The 21,202-nt window shown below is 35.7% G+C and overlaps 3 protein-coding genes, 1 long non-coding RNA gene and 1 other non-coding gene across 6 annotated transcripts; 4 read left to right on the top strand and 1 right to left on the bottom strand.

Annotated features, from left to right (window-relative positions):
* Nucleotides 1-485: 485 nt before the first annotated feature.
* On the top strand, nt 486-569 carry TRNAL-CAG (transfer RNA leucine (anticodon CAG)). The gene has a single exon. It is a non-coding gene; the product is annotated as a tRNA-Leu (tRNA).
* Nucleotides 570-624: 55 nt separating this feature from the next.
* On the top strand, nt 625-3,208 carry LOC122406109 (BRISC complex subunit FAM175B-like). The gene is made up of 6 exons (XM_043411337.1): nt 625-1,048; nt 1,246-1,336; nt 1,406-1,721; nt 2,010-2,150; nt 2,353-2,692; nt 2,803-3,208. Exons 1-6 carry the CDS (start codon nt 962-964, stop codon nt 2,950-2,952), a joined length of 1,125 nt encoding a protein of 374 aa, XP_043267272.1. The 5' UTR covers nt 625-961; the 3' UTR covers nt 2,953-3,208.
* A 293-nt stretch (nt 3,209-3,501) lies between these two features.
* Nucleotides 3,502-11,963, bottom strand: Scm (Polycomb protein Scm). The gene is made up of 8 exons (XM_043411336.1): nt 11,507-11,963; nt 11,047-11,337; nt 9,617-9,894; nt 8,906-9,473; nt 8,339-8,527; nt 7,537-8,094; nt 7,015-7,169; nt 3,502-6,914 (listed from the first exon to the last, which is right to left on the bottom strand). The coding sequence occupies exons 1-8, from the start codon at nt 11,532-11,534 to the stop codon at nt 6,780-6,782; spliced, it is 2,202 nt and encodes a 733-aa protein (XP_043267271.1). The 5' UTR covers nt 11,535-11,963; the 3' UTR covers nt 3,502-6,779.
* LOC122406110 (uncharacterized) lies at nt 8,917-10,223 on the top strand. The gene is made up of 2 exons (XR_006259914.1): nt 8,917-9,021; nt 9,665-10,223. It is a non-coding gene; the product is annotated as an uncharacterized lncRNA (long non-coding RNA).
* Nucleotides 11,964-12,464: 501 nt separating the features above from the next.
* Nucleotides 12,465-20,899, top strand: Ent2 (Equilibrative nucleoside transporter 2). 2 transcript variants are annotated; one of them, XM_043411215.1, is made up of 11 exons: nt 12,465-13,027; nt 14,751-14,871; nt 15,716-15,797; nt 16,243-16,379; nt 16,476-16,621; nt 16,740-16,825; nt 16,902-17,048; nt 17,307-17,609; nt 17,919-18,115; nt 18,744-18,875; nt 19,527-20,899. In XM_043411215.1, exons 1-10 carry the CDS (start codon nt 12,931-12,933, stop codon nt 18,871-18,873), a joined length of 1,446 nt encoding a protein of 481 aa, XP_043267150.1. In that variant the 5' UTR covers nt 12,465-12,930; the 3' UTR covers nt 18,874-18,875; nt 19,527-20,899. The 2 variants fall into 2 exon arrangements, with proteins under 2 accessions (XP_043267150.1, XP_043267149.1); XM_043411214.1 differs by having other exon boundaries at nt 18,744-20,899.
* Nucleotides 20,900-21,202: the final 303 nt, after the last annotated feature.

Genomic DNA, 21,202 nt, shown 5'->3' with positions numbered 1-21,202 from the left:
GATGTCACTGGGATTCCATTCCTTTCTTTGTTGTTCTCGGGATCGTCATCGGTGAGGATCATATCATCTTACTCTAATGCTAGACATAACATAATGTACTTGTCTCAGAGTCGCTGCCGCGACTCTAGATTAGGGGCACTTGTAGGATCGTCTTTTTTGGGAACTCTTACGATGGATTGCATAAATGTGTCGATTTTTTTCACTTTTTTGAGGTTAGCTTGTCTGACAAAGCCTGGAGTGTAGCCTTTTTTATTGCTGATAGTGTTTGTGCGGCGGAATTCTAATACTCCCTATCCCGCGAGTCTTTGTTTAGATTTTACTAGCAGTTTAACGCGAACTGTCTCAGGGTCGTGATTAGATATTTCAGGGTATTTATTTTCATATGGATTTTTAATTTTTCTCGATTTATAGACGTATGTTTAATTTAAACGGAACACCAAAAAGTGTACTCGTTGACGATTTAACAATAGTTAAAAAATTTTTCAGTCAGGATGGCCGAGCGGTCTAAGGCGCTGCGTTCAGGTCGCAGTCCACTTCTGTGGGCGTGGGTTCGAATCCCACTTCTGACAACTTTTTTTCACTTTTAAATTTGGGAAAAACAGATTTCATTTTTGCTAGCTCGAATTTGATTTTTTTCATTAAATTAATTTGTGTTGAATGGGGAAAAATTTTATTTGGAATGTGTCAAACTAACCTTGTTTTCAAAAGTTTTGGAAAAATCATTAACGGCGTCGTAGTTCGATTGAAAAAACAATGAAAGAATATATCCTCTCACTTTTCGAATTATTCTAAATTAAAAAAATCAATTGATTTTGAACAAATTTGTCGACAAAGTAGGCAGGATAAGAGGATATGGGACGTTGCCGACAAAACACAGAGAAGAAATAAAAATAAGTAGAAAACACACCGGAAAAGAGTGTTCACTTTCATCGCGTTGCTTTCAATTCAATATTCAATCAACATGGCGGAAAGCGATGTATTTGCTACGATTTCAGGGGCCGCTTTGTCCCTTTTGTTTTACGAGAATGCTTGCAGTCTCGGTGATCAGGTAGGTTCATTATTTATTAATCATTTACTCTACGTTTTCTTTAACTGAAATGTGAATGACGAAAAATGCGACGTTATTATTGTTGCACGATAGAACTTCGAGAACCGTAACCTCAAATTTTGGCGGTGTTTACGCGAGAAAAAAACACAAAAGATGTATTATGTTCATGTTGGTGAAAGATTCTTTTTTTGATTTAGATGGGATTTTTGTTGGGTGATATGATGATGTTTGTGACGAAAAATGTCACTGATTCCGAGAGACAAGTTGAATCCGTTAAACGACAGATTGGTAAGTTTTTTATCTTGTCTCATTTTTTCATGCACAAAATCGTCGTTTAATTCCGGGCTTGAATTTTAGAAATTACGGGCGTTCTTGCTTGCTCTGGGGCCAACCAACTTTTCAACGAAAGTGGAAAACTGCACAAAGATTTACTCAAAGCATTTGTCCACTATCACAGCAAAAAAATTGTTGGATGGTTTCGTTTCCGACACAACAATCGCCCTGTTCCTACTTTTAGAGATAAAATCCTCCACAAGGAATTGGCACAGTACTTCCACGAGTGCAGCCCTCAACTGTCCCAAGAATACTTTGCAGCGTGTATTGTAAACTGTACAAATTCTGAAAAATCTGGGATTCACAAATTCCGGCACGTCTTGCTTCGTTACAAAGACGGGTAAGTTAAACTTCCACTCTATTTGTCAAAAAACTCAAAAACTTGGACTGATGTTATAAGATTCATCATTCACTTCTCAAAAAATGAAATTCAGTGTAACGGAGCAACGTCGTGGAATTGATGTACCCTGAACATCTTGCTGTAAAAAATTTGTAAAAACACAAAGAAGAATTCAGTTACGCTTTTATCCTGTTGAAAAATCCTCCTTCCCTGTGAATATGAGACTGATAGAATTGAATACAAGAAATTGATAGATTATAACATTCATTGTTGTACAATGTTTCGCAGAATTTATTGTCCAGTACCTTTAAGGATAAACAGCCTTGGAGATAACGCAGCTCGCCTCGAAGGATCAGATTATATACCGATTCCAGTTACACGAATTTCCAAGGAGCCAGATGTGATCACAAGACTAATCAGATCAATGAAGTGAGAATTGAATCAGCACTAATCAGTAAATTTTTCATCGCCCAATTTTCTAAAAATGAAGCGAAAAAAGCAATTTTGCAATACAATCCAAAGATTTGGAAACAATCCCATCGATACGAATTTCGATGGTGAAAATTCGAGAGACTGCATTTTGTCCGTTGCTTCGAAAAAAAAGGCGATTACTGATGTTTTTAATTTTCAGATTGGATTTTACCAACAAAAATGGAAGCCAAATGGTAACGGCGATCCAGAAAGCGGCGGAGAGTCACGTGAAATCGTTGATTCCAATAGTGTGCGAATCTGATCGTGAAATAAAAGAAATGGAAAATTCAGTTCAAGAATTACGTTTAAAAATTATAAGTAGAGTGACAGCTCAAAAAAAATGTACGCCTGATAATCAGCGTGTAATCGAGGTTGATAATAGAGAATCTCCATTACGAATGGAGGGAGGTGATTCCAGTATGGAAATGGAAATAAAGGAAGAGAAACCATCAACCAGAACACGCAGCGTTCATAACGAGAAAGAATCGTTGCATTCCAAGGTAGATAGTTGGATTCTTAATTGCGTCGCTGTTTAGAAACGGCAGCAGAAAAAAAACAAGACTTTATTTTATAAAACGAGATGGTTGCATGAAACCGGATGTACTTACAGAACAGAGGAATACCAAGGTCGAACAAAGCGATAAGAAACGAGACGCACAGTCCTAAGGACTCGGTACAAAAATCTCCGTCAGCTTACACGAACATTCAGGCTTCGAGAAGGTCCACCAGTGACGAAGACATATTCAATTCGACCGACTGATAGTAAGGGCAGCCATTGCTGGTCTTCATTCCATGAACTATTCTTTGATTCTCGCTTTTGTATTGACACGAAAATGAACGAACGTACAAAATGTTCAAGTTTAACTAGATAACTTAACTGTATTACTTAAATTTCATCCAAAGAAAACGTGTGGTTGCATGACGAATTTAGTTTTCACGTATTGGCCCGTACTCTGTTGAACGATTCGTTGTAAATATTTCTTACCCTGAAATATATATATATATATAAAAATCGGCACGACGAACTTTCATTTTACATCAGCTTCTTTCAACCCCGCCCCATACAAACTTCCGCCCCCTTTTTATACTTTTAAGGAATGATTTCTATGATAAAAACTATCCTATGTCCCCTTCCCCAAATTATCTCCATACCAAATTTCATCTAAATTGGTTTAGCGGTTTAACTCTGAAAAGGTACCAGACGGACAGAGTTACTGTCGAATTATTTATAATATAAGTAGGGAGAGGAGAAAGGGATTGACGGAATATATAAAATATCATTTTGACATCATAATTATGACTATTCGAATTTTCACCGAAAAAGATATATTTCACGTTGGTAGTGATTTTATTAATTGTAACCAAAAGATTATGACGAGCAACGTAAATTGTTGTACAGGATATTGTTATATACATACACATACTGAATCGAACTCGTATCCGTTATTTATAATACATTTGCGACAAGTATAATAGTATGTATGATTCTTACAGATAACAGCAGACGCAGCCACGGGCATGTCCCTCGCAATAGATTGCGATCGTTCGATTTTGTGAATTTATCACATTTCCTGCTGATTCCTTGAGTGTAACGGACTTAAAAAGAACCAAAAAAAAAAAATCTTTTTTCATCACACATGCACTGGAAGTTAAACTTTCAGTGCAGGCGTGGTGAAAAAGAAAATACGCCTCACGGGAGTGAATTAACTACCTCAAATCGTGCGCTTATTAATTCTGCCCGTGGTTTGAAGTAGCCTACTTTCCCTCCCTAAGGGCGGGTTGTTCCAACTTCTAGGTAGCTTATCTGGCGGGTAAAAGCATTGACGTGAAGACCTTCGTCGGGTAGGCTTACCTAAAAGTAGGAACAACTCGCCCTAAGTGCATAAAATACTATTCGTTAATTCTTTGTACCTTTCATAACGAGATTATGCAATACTTAATAGAAATACAAGTACACAAAATTAACGAAGACGTTTATGCCATGATTATCTGAATTTGTATCTCGTACGGTGTTGAAAAAAACCTCAAGGATTATTTTAATACGGCTCAACATATTCGAAATTTCTCGTGGAAAGAATACGAATCTGATACTCTTGAATAGAATATATTTACAAAAAAAACAAAACAAATTTACTTAATTACTGGGTGAACTACTGATTGCCTTTGGTAAAAATACTTAATGCGTGTCTACATAATAGAGACCGAATTTAAAATTGATTTCGTCGTTTGACGCAGCATTTAAATCACAATTCAATGTGACACGAAGAAAAAATAATTCTTCACGGTAGATAATGGAGAAGCAACAATCTATTTCTTCTCATACGGTTGCTCGGAAAGAATAAGACAAGCCACCGTCGAGATTTTTCATTTACGATTGCGATCTACTGAGTTTCTCATATCGTATACGGAGCATCAATAAAATAAGATTTTTATAAAGGTTACAGGATTATCATTGATGCATATGCATTCATCCTCGGACGATGATATCACAAAAACAAATATTGTAACAATAAAATCATCCGCGCGGATAAATATATTTGAGAAAAAATACAAATCACTTTCGTATCCAAATTTTTATATGTGCAACTTTTTTTTATTAGATTTCAATGATTTTTCAGAAAGAGCTTAAAATATCGTGAAATTCAACATTCCATCGTTCAGCTAAATTGAGTGCGTTCATCCCGGAATTTATTGAAAAATTTATATAAATATGTTTCATATGTTCCAAAATATGCGAATGAACATATATGGATTTATATGATAACGAACCTTCAAAAATATCATGTACACCGTTAAAATAAAGTAATGAAAGAAACGGGAGTAAAATTATCGTCCCATCGTCAGAGCAAAGATGCTTTGTAACCCGAAGAATTGATTTAAAAAATTGAAAAGCTCGACCGTATCGTTGAAAATGAAAACAAAAATCCTCCGTAGGGTAGCTGAGTCGAAGAGATTTTTCAAATGACAGTCTTTGTTAACGTCAGTCGGCAATTTATCTTCTTGAATCAATTCAAAATGAAAAGTTTATTACGAAAGCAATATTTCACGTTTAATCGTGAACACATACTGATGTATTTCGTTGGGAGTTGAAGTTTTTACGCAATCATATATACAGGTAGATTCATTACTTTTTGACCGCAGACTGTGGGCTTGGGTTAGCGATTTGACTGCACATTTTTTCAGAAAATATACGTAGAAACAAGATTGATCCTTCTCCTTATTCAAGATGATAGATCAGTCTCTTCACTTCACAAGCTAAAATCTGTTGGTAGAGCTTTTTTCCATCGACTGCACCGTGTAAAAATATTTCACTTTCCGAATCTTTAGGTATCTCTCCCGCACTCACGGTGGGGAGATACATAATTAGGGGAGATTCATAATTAAACTCAACATAACAAAATTCGATTGGTGTAGCAATTTTTTAAATGTTCGAGAAGTAAATTTTCTAACGACTTCAATGGAGTGAAATTACTTCACAGAGATCAAAAGAAAAATGAGCAGCCAAATTCCCGGTAAAAGCCTCCACTAGGCTTCGATCGAAAATTAATAAATCTATCTACGTATACGTATAAAACGAAATAAATTGTTTTGTGCGAAAATTTGTTTTGAGAGCTCATGTCTATAATAGAATTATCGTCGAGTGATTTTTCGATTCGACAATGTAGTTTTTACTCCCCCCCCCTTGTAATTTTTTCATACGAGCACACGCGATTCATAATAATCCACCGATATCGATCGCTATGGTTAAAACTTGTATCTATACAGGTTGCATCAAGTTTATGGGTAAACAATATAAACTTATGTTCGAGACTGAATGTTGAAATTCCCCAATATAATTCGTCTTATGAATGTATTTGTAGCGTTCTATAAATGAGTTAACTTTAAAGAGTTTCAATTTTTCCACAGTCAGAGCTTATCAGTAAGTGTTGAAAACAAGGTGCTATCTTGATTGTTCGAAAGTCGCTGCAGTTAAAGTGGTCTCGCCAAAAACTTTTTTATAGAAAATTATATGCTCTAGAACTTCGATTGTTCAAATCTCTGCGTTATTTTTAATGACTTGGTCACACTCACGGTAAAATGAAAAAAAAAAAAAAACTATCGTCAGGCAATAGAGCAATAAATTTTCAAGACAACACATATGGAAACGACTGAATCGTGGAGAAAAAAATATAAAAATTTTGCTTAATGTAAATAATATTTCTTGATAGTCTCTTTTAAAAACAGTGTGAGGTTTTGCAATTCGGAATTCCCTCTCCCCATAAAGTTTATATCATTAACCTTCAAACTTGGGAGTCCCTGTAAATATATATATATATATATTTATATATATACGAATGAGGATTGCCTTATTTGATAATTCACCACGCCCTGGTATTTTTTGTACAATGCGTATTTAACATCAACTCAATTGATTGGCTCCAGGAAAAACAAAGACCTACGCCCGATAGTCAATGAATCCATGGAGATATTTATCACTTTTACTCTTCGAATAAACGAAATAGTCGTATCAATAGACGGAAAAGTCACTGCCCTCGATCAATCGTCGTCCCAGATGGTATAATTTTTTTACTTCGACGACGGACTAGGTCACAGCATCAGGTGACGTCGTCCGTTTATACGATTGACCAGATTATATATTTTCAAAGCAGGCCCGAGTTTAAGACCCATGTACTTCATCATCGTATCCGAAGTCAGAAGAAGCAGTGCTTTGCCATCGATCTCCTGTGGAAATATTCATCATATATCCTGCTCTCCTCTTCTCTCGTGTTGAGTGATTCATTTCTTCAAAGTATTAACATCGAGAGTCTCGAAATGTACTCACGTGTATCCGGAAAAGATCCGCGTGTATTCCAAGAGCTGGATCCGTGGTAGATATATAATGAATCACGTCATCGATTGTCCACTCTGCAGGTTCGGTTGACGATATGCGAGTCGCTGGACTTTCGGATTGTGTCGTTGAAGTCGCCGCTTCCAATTCTTTAATGATATTTAGCTTATTCAAACATCGTATAATAAAAACGAAACTTTTCGAAAAGCGTTATTTCGCTATTTAGCTCGAATTTGCACTACTGTGATAACCACGCATTAAGCAAAGTTGATATTTAGTTGGGTGGCCATTGAGTCACGTGCCAGCTCATGCAGCAATAGCTCAGCGAGGGACAGTTTTTTGAGTTTTCGATGGATAACCGTGGCGCTTGTTTCAGTTCGTGTTTTGACGAATGTAATAAAGTTGGGAAAAGTGGAATTGAAACAGACGATAATTTCGATATTTTTTTTATCGAATCACGGTAAATAAATAACGCACAGATAACGTGAATAACAGTGAAAGTTGATTTGGTCTTACCAGGTACAGATCTGAGTGGTTTTTTTGCCGCCGTCGGCGACGATGGTGTCGAATTAATGGTCGTGGATGGTGCATAGGATTGTGTTTTTGGCTGTTGGGTTGTGATCGTTGTCGCATTGTTGGGTTGACTTTCCGATGACCATTTTCTCTTTTCTGTTTTTACAATATTAACGCCTTCTTCGTGATTGGTCGATTGCGGAGCTTGTACAACCGGGCATTTGGTACATATTTCTTTCCTTTTAAACAGCATGTTCTCACAAGCACAAAGATCTTCGAGTTGTCGTCTGATGTAAACGTAAAAATCTTCCTCCTCGAGGAATACCGGCAACCTCACACTCGTCGGTTGGCTCTCTAGATTCAAATTTATCGTTTCACCTTCGCCTCGTTTTACCAGACTCAGCATTTGTCGAGGACTCATCGCAGCCATCAGAAAAGTTTGGAAAATTTCACGGGCCACGGTTAATATAGGACCACTACCAAATTGTCCTGGCATCGCTTTCACTTTCCGAGGATCGAAATAGGGCCCGCAAGCACAATTGTGATTTACATAGATCGTAACTGCAAATGAATGACGATGCAATTACAAATGGTCAAGTTCAATAAAAGTTTACAGATGATTGAAAAACATTTCGTATTTTCTACAAGCTTTTAAAATAAGCAATCTGATTGTAAACAAATAATTAAATTTCAATGTAGATGTCTAGAGTCGCTATAGCAGACTTAAGTACATTTAAAACAGTTTGCTCCAAAATCTTCGCTATAAGAGACTCTCTGTTGTGTATGGCAATTGTAAAATTATTACCATTTTCAAGAACACGGGGTTTGCTATTCGCTGTACTGGTGTCTGGTTCGGTGGCAGGCTGAGGCGGTGCACTTGACCCTGCAGGACTGACAAGAGCAACTGCTGGTTCGGATCCGGCTCCGCTACCAGAGACAGCCATGACCGGTAGAACATTGCTCGTTCTGGATTTGAATCTATTTGGCCCTGTAGCTGTGACAAAATGTAGAAATAAATGTCTCAGAATTAAACCATCAAATAATGAGTATTTTCAAATACAAGCATATTTAAGAATATGGATGGAAATTATCTTACATGTGCTTATATTGTAAAAACAAATTGTTGAAAGGATTGGTAATTTTTTGACATTTTAAGAACTTCGACCAACCGTATATTGTCAGAATGTCGTATTGTAATAGTAACTTGGAAAATCTTTCGACTGACCAAAAAATGGGACTAATTTTTGTAGCTTAAGAGTAAAGAGTAACTTTACACATTGACTACATTCATGATATTCTGACGACATAAACTAAGAAAAAATCAATCGCCTATATTGCTATATTTGAAGTTATACATTTAGGGTAGGCTTACATTTTTGTCCAGGAGGTTGTAAGGGATGTCCACTCTTGAAGCACCAGCCAGCAGGGAAAATATCCCTGGAATCGTATCGACACCAATAATCAAAAGCTCCTTTCCAGCCGTCGAAGGTAATGTGTATCATGTCATCCTTGACAGCACCGACAGTAGCAGTGCAAATTAATTGAGGATTTTTCTTGTCTATCGCTTCGAGTTTTTGTCCAATTGCAAACATATTTACTCGGGGCTTTTTCGGTTCTCGTTTGAATACTTTTGCCGGTGCCATTTCAGCGCCATTCAAAGTTTTCAATAGAAACATTGGCCAACTTGAGGCGTTCATTCGGAACCCTAGCGGGGGTTGTAACATACCACCCGATTTTTCGCAGTGTCCAATCGGATGAATTTCGTTGCTATCTACAAGACGCCAAAAGTCATTCTTATTGTCAGAACCATCAAGCCTTAGTCGCAAACGTGGTCCAAGAACTCCCACTACAGTTGCGATACAAGTTGACGTCAAATTCCGCGGGTCCAGAGCTTCCAATTTCATTCCCATTTTGAAATCGTTCGTCGGTGGTGATTCATGCTGGATTTCAATACAATGATAAAACTATTAATTGAAAAACGATTTTACATTATATCAAAGAGTTCAGAAAATTAAGATAACTATTTTGAACAAGCATCAGAATGAAACTCAATTATCGCCACTTCATGTCTTGTCTTACAAACCTGTTTGAAACAGTCTGATGGAGCAGCAATGCTGTTGGTCTTTTTCAGATACAATTCCCAGTCAAAGGTCTGATAAGTTTCGTACTGAAAGGGACCGCTAGATGTGGACGGGGGATGGGAATTCACTGATGGATTGATCGGGGAAGGATTTATTGGAATTGGAGGTGTCGAAACTGTAGAAGTGGAGGAGAAGGTGGGAGTCAAGGAAGAATTGCCATTAGTGCTGGGTATTCCGGAAGGTGCTGGAGAAGCTGCTGGGGATGGTTGTTCCCCAGAATCTGTCAATACCCAGAACCATAACTCTCATTATTATTAGTATTCAAGGCAGTCTATCAGTTGTACAGTTGGTATAAATTATGTTGCATGTTCGGGGAAGCTTTACATTGTAATGAAAATATGAGTTACATGCTATTCTCCTTTTATCAAAAAAGAAAAATGTAATTTTTATTTTTCCCAAAATATCAAGGATATACAAGTAAATCGTATATCTGTTTTTCAGTTATCTTTCTCACACTCAAGCATCTGATATATTACTTTTGCATAATACTGGAGTAATCTACAGTGAAATTTTAGTGTCATAAAAATAAATAAATATGTTGAAAAGTAATCTTTAGCAAATCTTTCATATCAATTGATTAAAATGATAAATTATGGGTGTTTAATTCAATTTAACATAACAGCCTAGTGCACATTTTTGTTTTGAGACCATGGTGAGAGCATTTTAACTGTTTTTCTAATCGAAAAGCTAGAAAAAGATTTTGTCATGTTTTCAAATAAAATAGGGTAACCCACTCGATTGGCAGCCCTTGGCCATCGATCAGCTTCATATAAGTGCGTTCATTGTTTGTCTTCCCGATCATAGAAAGTATGGATAGAGATTGACAACTAATTGGGGACTGCTGGTTGAGTGGTTTACTATATAGGAATCAGCTCAAGAAATATTAAAAATTACTTTAAAAAATCTGAAAAACATTCACAGATATCAGAAAAAGAGAATGATAGTGAAGTTTGCAATCTTGGGTTCCGACTAAGTAAACAAATAAAACATTTGTAAGTCTCCAATTATTGATTTCATGAATCATTTGTGTATGCAAAGAAGCTATAAATTGCAAGTTAGGGAGAGAAAATATAGGAAAATTACAAATGTTTTTTTCAATGACGCTGAAGTTTCCAACGTTGGAGTCCAACGAAATGATCGAAAAAAACTCTCTAATAATTCCTTTCGTTTCGTTGGACTCCAACGTTGGAAACTTCAGCATCGTTTTTTTCATTCATTCAGTTGGAATTGTCGTCATATAAAAAAAGCTCAATCCGCATACTTTTTGAATTCTCAATCTCTCAGTTTCTCAATCTAAGGTAAAAGGTAAACAAAAGTTATGGCTAAACAACAATAATCGAAAAAAGAAGTGAATTTGAATAACTCAACTTACTTTTTTTAGATTCAGCTTGAATTTCTTTCTTCTGATGTTTGTTGAGACAGAATGAAGAACAAAAATCTTTGGTTGGTGCATCTCTCTGTTCCAATTTGACAGGAGTACCTCTAATGACATTGTCACATTGAACACAAGCTCCACGTACATAGGCCTTTCGAAATTCAGATAGGCAAGTTTCAGAGCAAAATTCTTTTTTGCCATGTTGGGTTGGTAAAACATATTTGAGAAGTTGTTTAGTCTCGCCGCACCAGGTACAAGAGTGTTTGGGTTTAGGTGGACGACCAGGCCCTTTCAAGAGAGGAAACAACAATATTTCAATGAAAAAGACGAAAAATTCAACATGACATTAACAACGATAGTAATATACCAAAATAAAAAATTCAAATAAGGCCTAGAAATGTGAAAAATGAATGCGAGGTTAATTTTTCATGCACAGCTGATTTCTGATTTGACTCACCTCGCATTTTGCTCTGCATCGACGACATATCGTCAATTTTTGATCACTCAATAAAACCTTTATAACCGTAAAAAAGGTCAGCAAGATTCATTGGAATGTTAAATTTCATTACTCGCACATAATCGCACTGCTAAAACAATCACGTTCCCTCTTCAAAACATTGTCAAGACTCAAATTATCTTCATTTAAAAGGATGTACACCATTCGATAATTATTTATTCCGGCGAAGCATACGAAATGTACACCGGTTTTTTGTTTTTTCACTCCTCGACGACAAAAAGTTATTCGAATTATAGAAGTTAATAGACAAAGGCTCCTTTGTCGCAAAAAACTGACAATAAATTCCTGAGCGATCGATAGTTGTCAATATTTACGACGAGAAAAATAAAAGCGCACCACTCGGATAGGGGATAATGAGAGAATTGTCACGCCGCCATGTTGAAACTCGCTTTGGCGCACGATGCGTACCGCGTACCGCGCGCCGTGTGACTTGTGTGGGTGAACATGACACCCACACACACGCGTGCGTGCGTATGCGAGCAAGTGTGTTTTTCTTCATATAAAGCTGTGTGAGCTGTGTTACGCTTATATATGCACGCGCTTTCGTTGTTCCTTAATTTGCGAACGATCGATAATTAGTTTACCGTTTTATATATAATTTTTGGATTTATTATTAACAAAAATTAAAAGTCTACAAATATTCCGAAATCATTGAACAATATATGTCACACACTCTCATTTGTATGTAGGTATATTTAGGCTGTCGCCCGCTTATCCCTATAGGAGAAAGAAACAAATAGAGAAAAAAAACTAGTGAATGAAATTCATCTTCGTGTGAATTCGGATATGTTCGGGATAGATCGGGGTCTTCTAATCTCCGAAACAACCTTTAACCCCGCGTAACCTATAAAAAAAAATGATGTTCTTGTACAGTAGGAGGGGAGGAGAGATGGTTAGCCTCGCGCTAGCACGCTAGCAGAAGCGTATTTGTATCTTTACAGCCCATATCTAAATATCCCTGTGTAATCATATCTCGTCAGTTGATGTTCGAACGAACACTACGAATGTCTGTAACCGTTTTTAGTCCACGTCGGAGGTCTTAACTCAAGCAATCACAAAGAAAAGTAACAAGTAGTCTCGGCATATGAATTAGATCGATGTTGAATGAAAAGAGTCGCAAAAGAATCACGGTAATCCCGTCCACATCAGTCTCGTGTATCTCTCGCGTGGTTCTCCGTCCCCTTTCGCATGGGTATAACATTTTTGCGCGCGAAATAAATGTGAAAATACATCGATAGTTCCTTTCTCTTGAAAGATTAATAATGTATCAATCCGCATAAACGATTGTCCAATTATTTTCTCAGTTTTGTGAGTTGGTCAAAAGGAGTAAAAAAAGAAAGAAAAAAACGGAGTGTTTATAAGAGATGGCGGGCACCTACACGAAAAAAGAATGCGGCGTTGGTTCGGAAGAACAAACTCTTCTCAAAGATTCAAATGGAGCAGCCCGAATCGTTGCAAAGGGTAAGTTTTCATTGTTTTATATTTCATCTTTTTTCTTGTCCTCTCTTTTTTTGGCCTCTTATCCCAACCTAAATTTTCATTCTGCTTTTTTTGTTCCTCTTTCATACTTTTATTCACTCATTCGCGAAACCTCGTGTGGTCTCGCGATCACTGCCGGTGCTCTCTAGGGAGCTTCCATATTATTCGATGCTCCCTTTCTATCCCTTCCCAAATTCCTCATGAACCTTTTTTTCGATTTTTTTTCCCTTCAGACCCGTAGAACCAGTACCGAATTCCTTAACCAAAATCCCAAGGATTCTCTTGTTGCTGCACATTAAATTTGTCGTGTTTCGTTGATTGTGAGTCCCTTTTTTCAGATTACACCTTTTTCTTTCTTTTGCTTATACAGTAACAAAATTTCTTTGCTCTCTATCATACAATTAAAAAGTTTCAATTTCTAGTTGGAAGTAGAAACAGCAAGTATACTTGCTGTTGTTTCCTACACTGTAAATATAATTCATGCACTTAATTATTTCTTAAATCAGTTGAAATTCATAATCATGAGTACTGAGAAAATTGTTTTTTTGATTCATTAAAATTTTCCTTGAAGTTTGGAAAAAAAATCCTATGAGGACAGCAATATTTCTAGTTATGGTGTATTATTGAATTTCCTCTGTACCATGATGAATGCGAGTATTAAAAATAAACAATGAATATTGTTGAATGTTGAAGTTTCATAAGTATTTTTCTAATTGGTAGGCTGATGATCTGTCAGTTGAGGAACTATTTCTCTTTTATTTTACTTTTATTCAAAAAATTGGCAATTAATCTTTCATGTTGGGCATATACATTTTTTAGTTATAATCAGGTATGAACTTCATTGTGCCTTCATATACAGAGATTGTGCTGACTCAGTAAATATAAACTTTCTGCAAAGAATGCACGTGTAACATGATCAGTCTTGATTACCACAGCAATACACGTAAACTCTCTTCTTCAACTCTTCTTGAGAATTTGAATTATACTAGCTTTGAGCTGGCAAGAGTAGGACGAAGAAAAGACTAAACAATGAACAAGAATTCTGAAAGCAAATAACACAATTAAATAAATGCAAGAGAAAATATGAAAACAGGTATTATCAGCAACACGTGCTCTTAATCAAAACAAATTTATCTATGTTGAGCATTAATTGTATTGAATGCGTTATGTAGGGAAAAAAATATGTTGGTGCGCTATAAAGCAGTCAAAAAACGGTGTAACAGTGATTAAAACGTTTCAGGATCGTTCGAGGACTCGATTAATAACTATAGAACATTTCTCTGTCAAGATTCTTCTGGTAATTGTTTCTCAATGTATATACATACAAGCTTTTTCATGAGTATCCATTTATAGATTGGTTATTCATTGGTGCGAATATAAATAAATTATGATCGTTGCGATAATACACGTCCCTCGATACTTTGTCATTTGAATGGGACACTGATGGACAAATCTTACAATTGGATCCGTTGTTGAATCATATTACTCTGTGCATAACATAGGTTGATACAGAATAGGGTCATGGCCTTTAACCTCATTGTAGTCTATATTTCAGTCACCAAATTCTATGGTTCTATTCAACCTTCGATGGGGAAGAATCGATGAAAAAAAGAAATTTTATCCATTTATGATTTCATCAAGATCCATTGCTAGTTTCATATTCATTACACTTTACCGTCACTGACGTAATACAACTATCCAACAGGTAGCGAACCCGTTCGGTTATCACCGGGTTGGGAAGGCACTGGAAAACCAGAAGACGAATTGAACTTCAAGGGTGTAACAATGGATCAAGCCGACCTGGAATTGAATCCTCCGAAAGATAGGTATGGAATAATTCTGTTCGTTTCTCTTTTGTTTCAATTGAAAAAATTCTGCAAATTTCCACGTTGTTTCACCTCTTCTAACGTTATAAATGAAAAATCGAAATTGATTGTGTATGTGATCAGTTGAAATAATGTGATACTGTCTTTCGGCAGTATCTACTTGTAGTAGATACTGGCAAAGTATAAATTTATCCCTTAACCTGTTGTTGATACTTTCTTCTTCATATTAAATAAATATTCATGGAATGCATTGCTTCCATAACAGAGAGTGATACTGTATATTTATTATAGCCACGCTGATGAGCAGATTATTTATTTTCAGTGTATCGTTCAACTTTTTATGTATCTCTGAAAAATAGTTTTCTTCTCCCCGGTATCCCCATCAATGCAAAATCATGAAAATACCAAACTTATTTTAACTGGTCGTTTAATTTAATTTATTGTGTTGGCTTCGTTTCTTTTTTGTCATTGCATCTCCGCAATTTTATCAACTTTATCTTTAATACTGCAGTTGAGCATCACAGAATTTTGTGTACATTGCATGATAAATTATGAAGACCAGTCATTCAAAAGATGAGATAAAAATAATGAAAATAAGTTTATCTCAACGCGTTCCCGGTAATACAATGTGAAATTAAATGAAGCATGAAGCTTTGAGATAAAAAAATGTGGTAAAAAATACTTGTAGAAATTTATTGGAAATTTCTTTCGTTTATTGGGTTTTATTTTTAAACTTATATTGCAATGGAAATAATTGTCACACTAAATCGAACAGAAACAATGGAATGAAAAAGGTTTTGAAAACAGTTTGATGCTTCGTGTACAAATGAGATTTTTCTTGCAGATTGAATATCGTCTTTTTCATCATGCTGCTTCACGGGATCGGCGCTTTGATGCCTTGGAACGTATTTATAACGGCTAACGATGTGAGTGACTCATAAATATATTTCACATCCCTGTCTATCACTCGCAGCTTTATAACTCAATAGCTCTAATAATAAGCAATCATCTTAGCTGAAAAAGCTGAGGTCAACTGTTGATACAACGTGGCGAATAGATTTTCGAAATTAAGCAGTAGAGGAGTGTCAGAAATATTCTCAATGCCATATCATTTAACCAAATTGTTAGAATTTTTAGAGCTTTGTTTATAACTTTTTATCAAGGTCAAAAATACCGATGATTTTTCAGTGAAATGAATACATTTTTCAAATCACGAGAGAATTTTTTTAATGACTCTATAAATATTGAATGCTAGAAAGTATTGCTTTTTTATAAGTTTAACTTCAATATGAACATGAAAATTTAACGCAATACAAATGATACAAAAGACCTAAAAATATTTAAGGCCTCAATCATTTTTCCATGTTTCAGTACTTCACCAAATTCAAGCTATCGAAAACATACACTGGCACGGACTTTGACACGACGAATTTCCTCGCTGACATCGGATTTGCTTCGCAGATCCCAAATTTATTTTTCAACTGGGTCAACGTGTTCATACAATTTGGGTGAGATTTTCAAAGAGTTATTACTAAAAAAATATGTAACGATGTTCATTGTCGAAACGTAGTGAAATAACACATTTTTCAACATAAACATTTCAGTGGCAATTTGACGACGAGAATAGTTTGGGGGCTTTTCGTTCAAGGTGTCATAATCGTCTTCACAGTTATACTCGCGATGTCCGACACTTCTGGATGGCCCGGTATATTTTACTGGATCACAATTGCCTCCATCATCGTTTTAAATAGTAAGTTCTTCGAAATGATTCAAATTTTGAATTGAAATATTCGTCTAAATTGTGTTATTCAAGCGTGACCGCACCATGACGAAACTTTTCATTAAAAAATCATGTCAATTTTTTTCAGCTGCCAATGGAATTTATCAAAATTCGGTGTTCGGAATGGCAGCGAAATTGCCGGGAAAATATACTGGAGCCATTATCCTCGGCTCAGTGAGTAATTAAAATCTAATTTACCAATAAAGTTAATGGATTTCTAATTTCGTTCGTGTGCTTTTTTCATTTTTAGAATATCAGTGGAACATTTACGGCCGTAGTAAGTTTTCTGGCAAAAATTATGTTGCCCAATGCCCGGACGTCAGCTATTTATTACTTCATAACAGCTCTCTTCGTACTCCTAGCGTGCTTCGACACATATTTCGCGCTACCGATAAACGTAAGTGAAATGCAGTGACTCAAAGATTACTTTTTTCATTCATTCACCGATTTCTAATTTTTCAATTCATGTTGTTTTGAGATTTTCATTATGCTGTCTATTCTGCTTGTGGGCTTAATGCCTTTTTATTACAAATAAAATCTTCGATAGTGCACTTTTTACAAAGAAATTTTATAAAAAAATATTTATTTTCAGTATTTTAAGAAATGACCAAAGAGATGTTGCTTCTAAGCGTTTCAAGCTTTGCTTTTTTTCCAGAGGTTTTATCGTTATCACGAGCTCGTCTATGAGAAAGAGAAAAACAAGAGACAGCTTGAGAGTCGTACCGGAAGTAGCAGACCTCCTTACTGGTTGATCTTTAAGCAATGCTCGCCTCAGTGCTTCAATGTTTTTTTCATATTTTTCGTGACCCTATCGATATTTCCGGCCGTTCAAGTCGGTATAGTACGTTCTGATGATAAATTCATCGTACCTGCTACATATTATTCAGATGTCATGTGTTTCCTTACTTTCAACATAATGGCTATGTTGGGAAGTTTATTCGCCTCGTACTTCCAATGGGTAAGTTTATCGATTGAACTGAATATTCACATTTTCGATAATCGAAAGCGAAGTATAAATTTTCAAAACATCAAAATCCCACGTTTATTATTTCATATTCATTGAAGTGCTGTGAAAACCAATTGGACAAGCATTTGATGTGGTGAAAGCTTTATCGTGCAGTTCATTAATTTTTTTCACTCAATCTTTCACTGAAGTATAAATCATTTTTTTTTACTCCAAAATCGACTTGCTTGTGAATGCTGATCACCAATTCGTGACGGGAATTTCAGCGTATTTCGTTTCATGCAATAATCGTTCTTGTTACAGCCTAGTAAAAAATGGGTCGTTATACCGATAGTTTTGAGAGTACTGTTCATTCCGTTGTTCTTGATGTGCAACTATGCGCCATTGATGCGGACTCTGCCCGTATACATACAAAACGATTGGATTTATCTCGCAATCGCAGTGACGATGGCTCTAACCAGCGGTTACTATTCCTCATTGGCCATGATGTATTGTCCCACGTGAGTCTCCAACCTCCATTATTTAAATCAGCATTATTATTAGCATGTTAGATTATTATTGACACGAATTCTCTCACACGAGTCGAAGCTTCAAGAGTCACTTTTATTTTTATTTACGTTCATCATGAAGTGTTCAATCGATTTTATTCTTGATTCAAAAATTGTCTCTAAAAAGAATTCACATTTATGAACAATATAATTAAATATAATCTACTCAAATTCTCATAATGTTTTTTCGTTCAACTTTCTATCATTTCTCGACGGATGTTTAGTCGTAGAATCAAGGGACGGTGTGACGCTAATATTTTTTGTTTTCAATTTTCTCGTAGATTCTCAGTTTTTATTTCTCGATAAATCTCATTTTCCTTCTGCAATGTCTACTTTTAGAAAATTCTGTTTTATTTCCTCAGCTGAAACTTCCGAATCGATAAACTTTGAAAAAGAAAAATTGACAATTAGCCAATTCATCGCTGTTAATGTTTGCATCGGTTTCAACTTTCAAGATATAAACTTCGACTCTTATTAACTTGATATTCTTTCATTCCTAATGATTATGCTAATTATTATGATTCGCAATTCTTTGGTCGCATGAACGAGTGATGAAAGATCAATGATAATTGAATTGCAGAATGGTCGAGCCCCGTTACGCATCAACGGCAGGAATGTTCGGAGCAGCATTCCTGATCACTGGAATATTCATGGGACTGATGTTCGCTAGGGTGATGCCCATAATCGTAACAAATATCAGCATCGGTTGATGGTAAATCGATTTGAAAAACAAACTATATTTATACGTAAGTGAAAAAGGAAGAGTAACGTCCGTAAGGCGTTCAACGACGTCTTAAACTCCTAAAAGAGACGAAGTTATCAAACGATTAAAATGGGGAAAAAAGAAACAGCCACACGTAAACTCAAAACAGCGAATTTAACGAACAACAAGAACGAAGAAACAGAGAAATTCAATTCAGGCTTGCACGAGGCACAGAAAATCGTTCTATCTCGGAGATGAATGATATTTAAAAAGTCGGGAACGCCAAAGGCGAGAGAGAAAAACTCGTTTTTCGCACAACGTTGAATATTCATTAAGTTTACGCAAATCTCTGTCATAAATTTATATAAACTCGAGTAGGTAGTTATATAAGGGATGGATAGAAGATATGTTCCATCTTAATCCCAGGGGGAGAATTCAATTTTTTTTTCTGTCAACGAAGCTCATACATTATGAACGGAAAAAAAAAACAAAATAAGCCAAATTCCTAGCATGACGAAAAAAATCTAGAGCATTCGGTCTCAAATGATGCAAAACTGGGGAATCTGGCAGTTTTATATCTTCGAGGTTGAAATAAACGTTCATCTAATTATTTATTATATATGAAACCCATCGGACTGAAATGTTATCCATACGTTTCAGGAAGTTCGTGAATCGTAACGAACATTGGATTTATCGATAGCATACCCCGTCAAACTGTGCTACCGAGATGCCTTTAAATACCGCGTGTTTCATTTAAAAAAGAAAGAAAAAATGAGCAGGTTCCTCGAAGCCTCGTATTTTTTCTTTTTTTTTTAACTCACACGTCATGGAATCATTGTTGTTCCCGTTGCAAAGTCAAGATCGGACCAAACCACGCCTTAACGTTAAATTCAACAATATCCAATTTTCCACTCACTTGTAAGGTGTTAGAACGAGGTATTGAAGTTTGTTTCGTTTTATAACAAAACGACTGGAAATTGACGTGATTTCCGGTTCTCGGAAAATCAAAAAAGGAATATTTTTAAAAAACGCGTGACCGACAACTTATCGAAAGATTTTTTCCGTTTTGTGATCTTGTAATGCGACTTGGCATTATTGATACAAAAGATATTTATGCAGTATCAGAAAATTGGCTTTATTTCGTCAAACCGTTGAGGTTGAAATTTTACGTACTACGTATTCTCGACGAACGTACGTACGAAGTACTCGTTCTTCCAAATATTTTTATATGGAATTTGAACGCGATCGTCAAAGCAGGCTCACGTGAATATTTCTCAGTCCTGAAATAAGTCTGACGTATTGTCGTAACTTGAAAATACGAATTTAAGAGTATCGACGAAAAAATGAAATGTGGTTGCACAAAAAACGATGCAAACTCCAATATGCTATGTTAAAATGCGGAGCCGCTTTGTTAAGCACATAACTAAAAAAAAAGAAAAATAAAACAAGAAAAACAAACAAACCTATATATTGTTTAGGTAATAAGCGTTACTTACTTAGTCCGAGTTCAAAGTATAGAATGTTGGTGCGATTGTTCTGCCGATGAAACCGATGAAAAAAAAGCAAAAACAAGAAAGAGTTAAGAAAAATACACATGTTGGAAAAGTCGGTGGATACAGGGCATTTTTTAGTGTTAACAATGTACCAACAAGATTTTTACAAAGTTATATACAATTTTATACGCGTAACTTTTTTATCTTTCTACTTTTTTTTAAACTCCCTATGCTTGATTTTTGTGTTCATATTCATTAAGAAACAGCTCAAAGAAATAGATTTGGCACTTTTGAAGTTTATATGAAAAACAAGTATTTATAGTCGTGGGACATGATACGCTGAAACAAAATCTTTATGTATTGCTTTTTGTGCTCGCTAGTACGAAGTTGAAAAAGACGTAACTGAAATGAACTTATTGTCGTACTTTTACAGGGGTATTATTAGAAGAATATTTTTCAGACATGTTTCAATTTTTGTGAAATCATTTGTCGCTAAAATTCCATTCGAATAAAATTTTAGGAACGCATATATAAAACATATCTCAATTTGAGACAAATCTCGTTTTACTCCATAACGTCCACTTGCTCGTGTTATGATATTTGCCCCTCTCAAGCGAAAGCTGTCACTTTTATTCACCAAACATTTCCCAATAGATGACTGAGTGTTTTATTTACACATCATACGATTTCAGAATGTCGTATGAGTTTAGAATGAGCTTAGATTTTTTAATGTTCATTAGTCATCATCTTAACCGAAAATTTTGCTCGTGTATTTTTATAATTCACACAAGGTCATCCATTTCAAGTCGAGCTTATCCACGTTGAGTCGATTTCATCAAACGT

This window comes from Venturia canescens, chromosome 2, assembly GCF_019457755.1.
Source record: "Venturia canescens isolate UGA chromosome 2, ASM1945775v1, whole genome shotgun sequence".
Taxonomy (NCBI): domain Eukaryota; kingdom Metazoa; phylum Arthropoda; class Insecta; order Hymenoptera; family Ichneumonidae; genus Venturia; species Venturia canescens.
The sequence above is the reverse complement of the archived record's forward strand: the minus strand, read 5'-3'. Positions and strand labels throughout refer to the sequence as shown.

Excerpts from the sequence above, each read along its gene's own strand:
- LOC122406109 (XM_043411337.1), top strand. The coding sequence starts at position 962 with ATGGCGGAAAGCGATGTATTTGCTACGATTTCAGGGGCCGCTTTGTCC. Across the intron at positions 1,722-2,009 it reads TTGCTTCGTTACAAAGACGG|AATTTATTGTCCAGTACCTT; the intron begins GTAAGTTAAACT and ends AATGTTTCGCAG. Across the intron at positions 2,151-2,352 it reads AGACTAATCAGATCAATGAA|ATTGGATTTTACCAACAAAA; the intron begins GTGAGAATTGAA and ends TTTAATTTTCAG.
- Ent2 (XM_043411215.1), top strand. The coding sequence starts at position 12,931 with ATGGCGGGCACCTACACGAAAAAAGAATGCGGCGTTGGTTCGGAAGAA. Across the intron at positions 16,622-16,739 it reads CTCCATCATCGTTTTAAATA|CTGCCAATGGAATTTATCAA; the intron begins GTAAGTTCTTCG and ends AATTTTTTTCAG. Across the intron at positions 17,610-17,918 it reads TCGCCTCGTACTTCCAATGG|CCTAGTAAAAAATGGGTCGT; the intron begins GTAAGTTTATCG and ends TTCTTGTTACAG.
- Scm (XM_043411336.1), bottom strand. The coding sequence starts at position 11,534 with ATGTCGTCGATGCAGAGCAAAATGCGAG. Across the intron at positions 11,338-11,506 it reads GATGCAGAGCAAAATGCGAG|GGCCTGGTCGTCCACCTAAA; the intron begins GTGAGTCAAATC and ends CTCTCTTGAAAG. Across the intron at positions 7,170-7,536 it reads ACCACTCAGATCTGTACCTG|AATTGGAAGCGGCGACTTCA; the intron begins GTAAGACCAAAT and ends ATATCATTAAAG.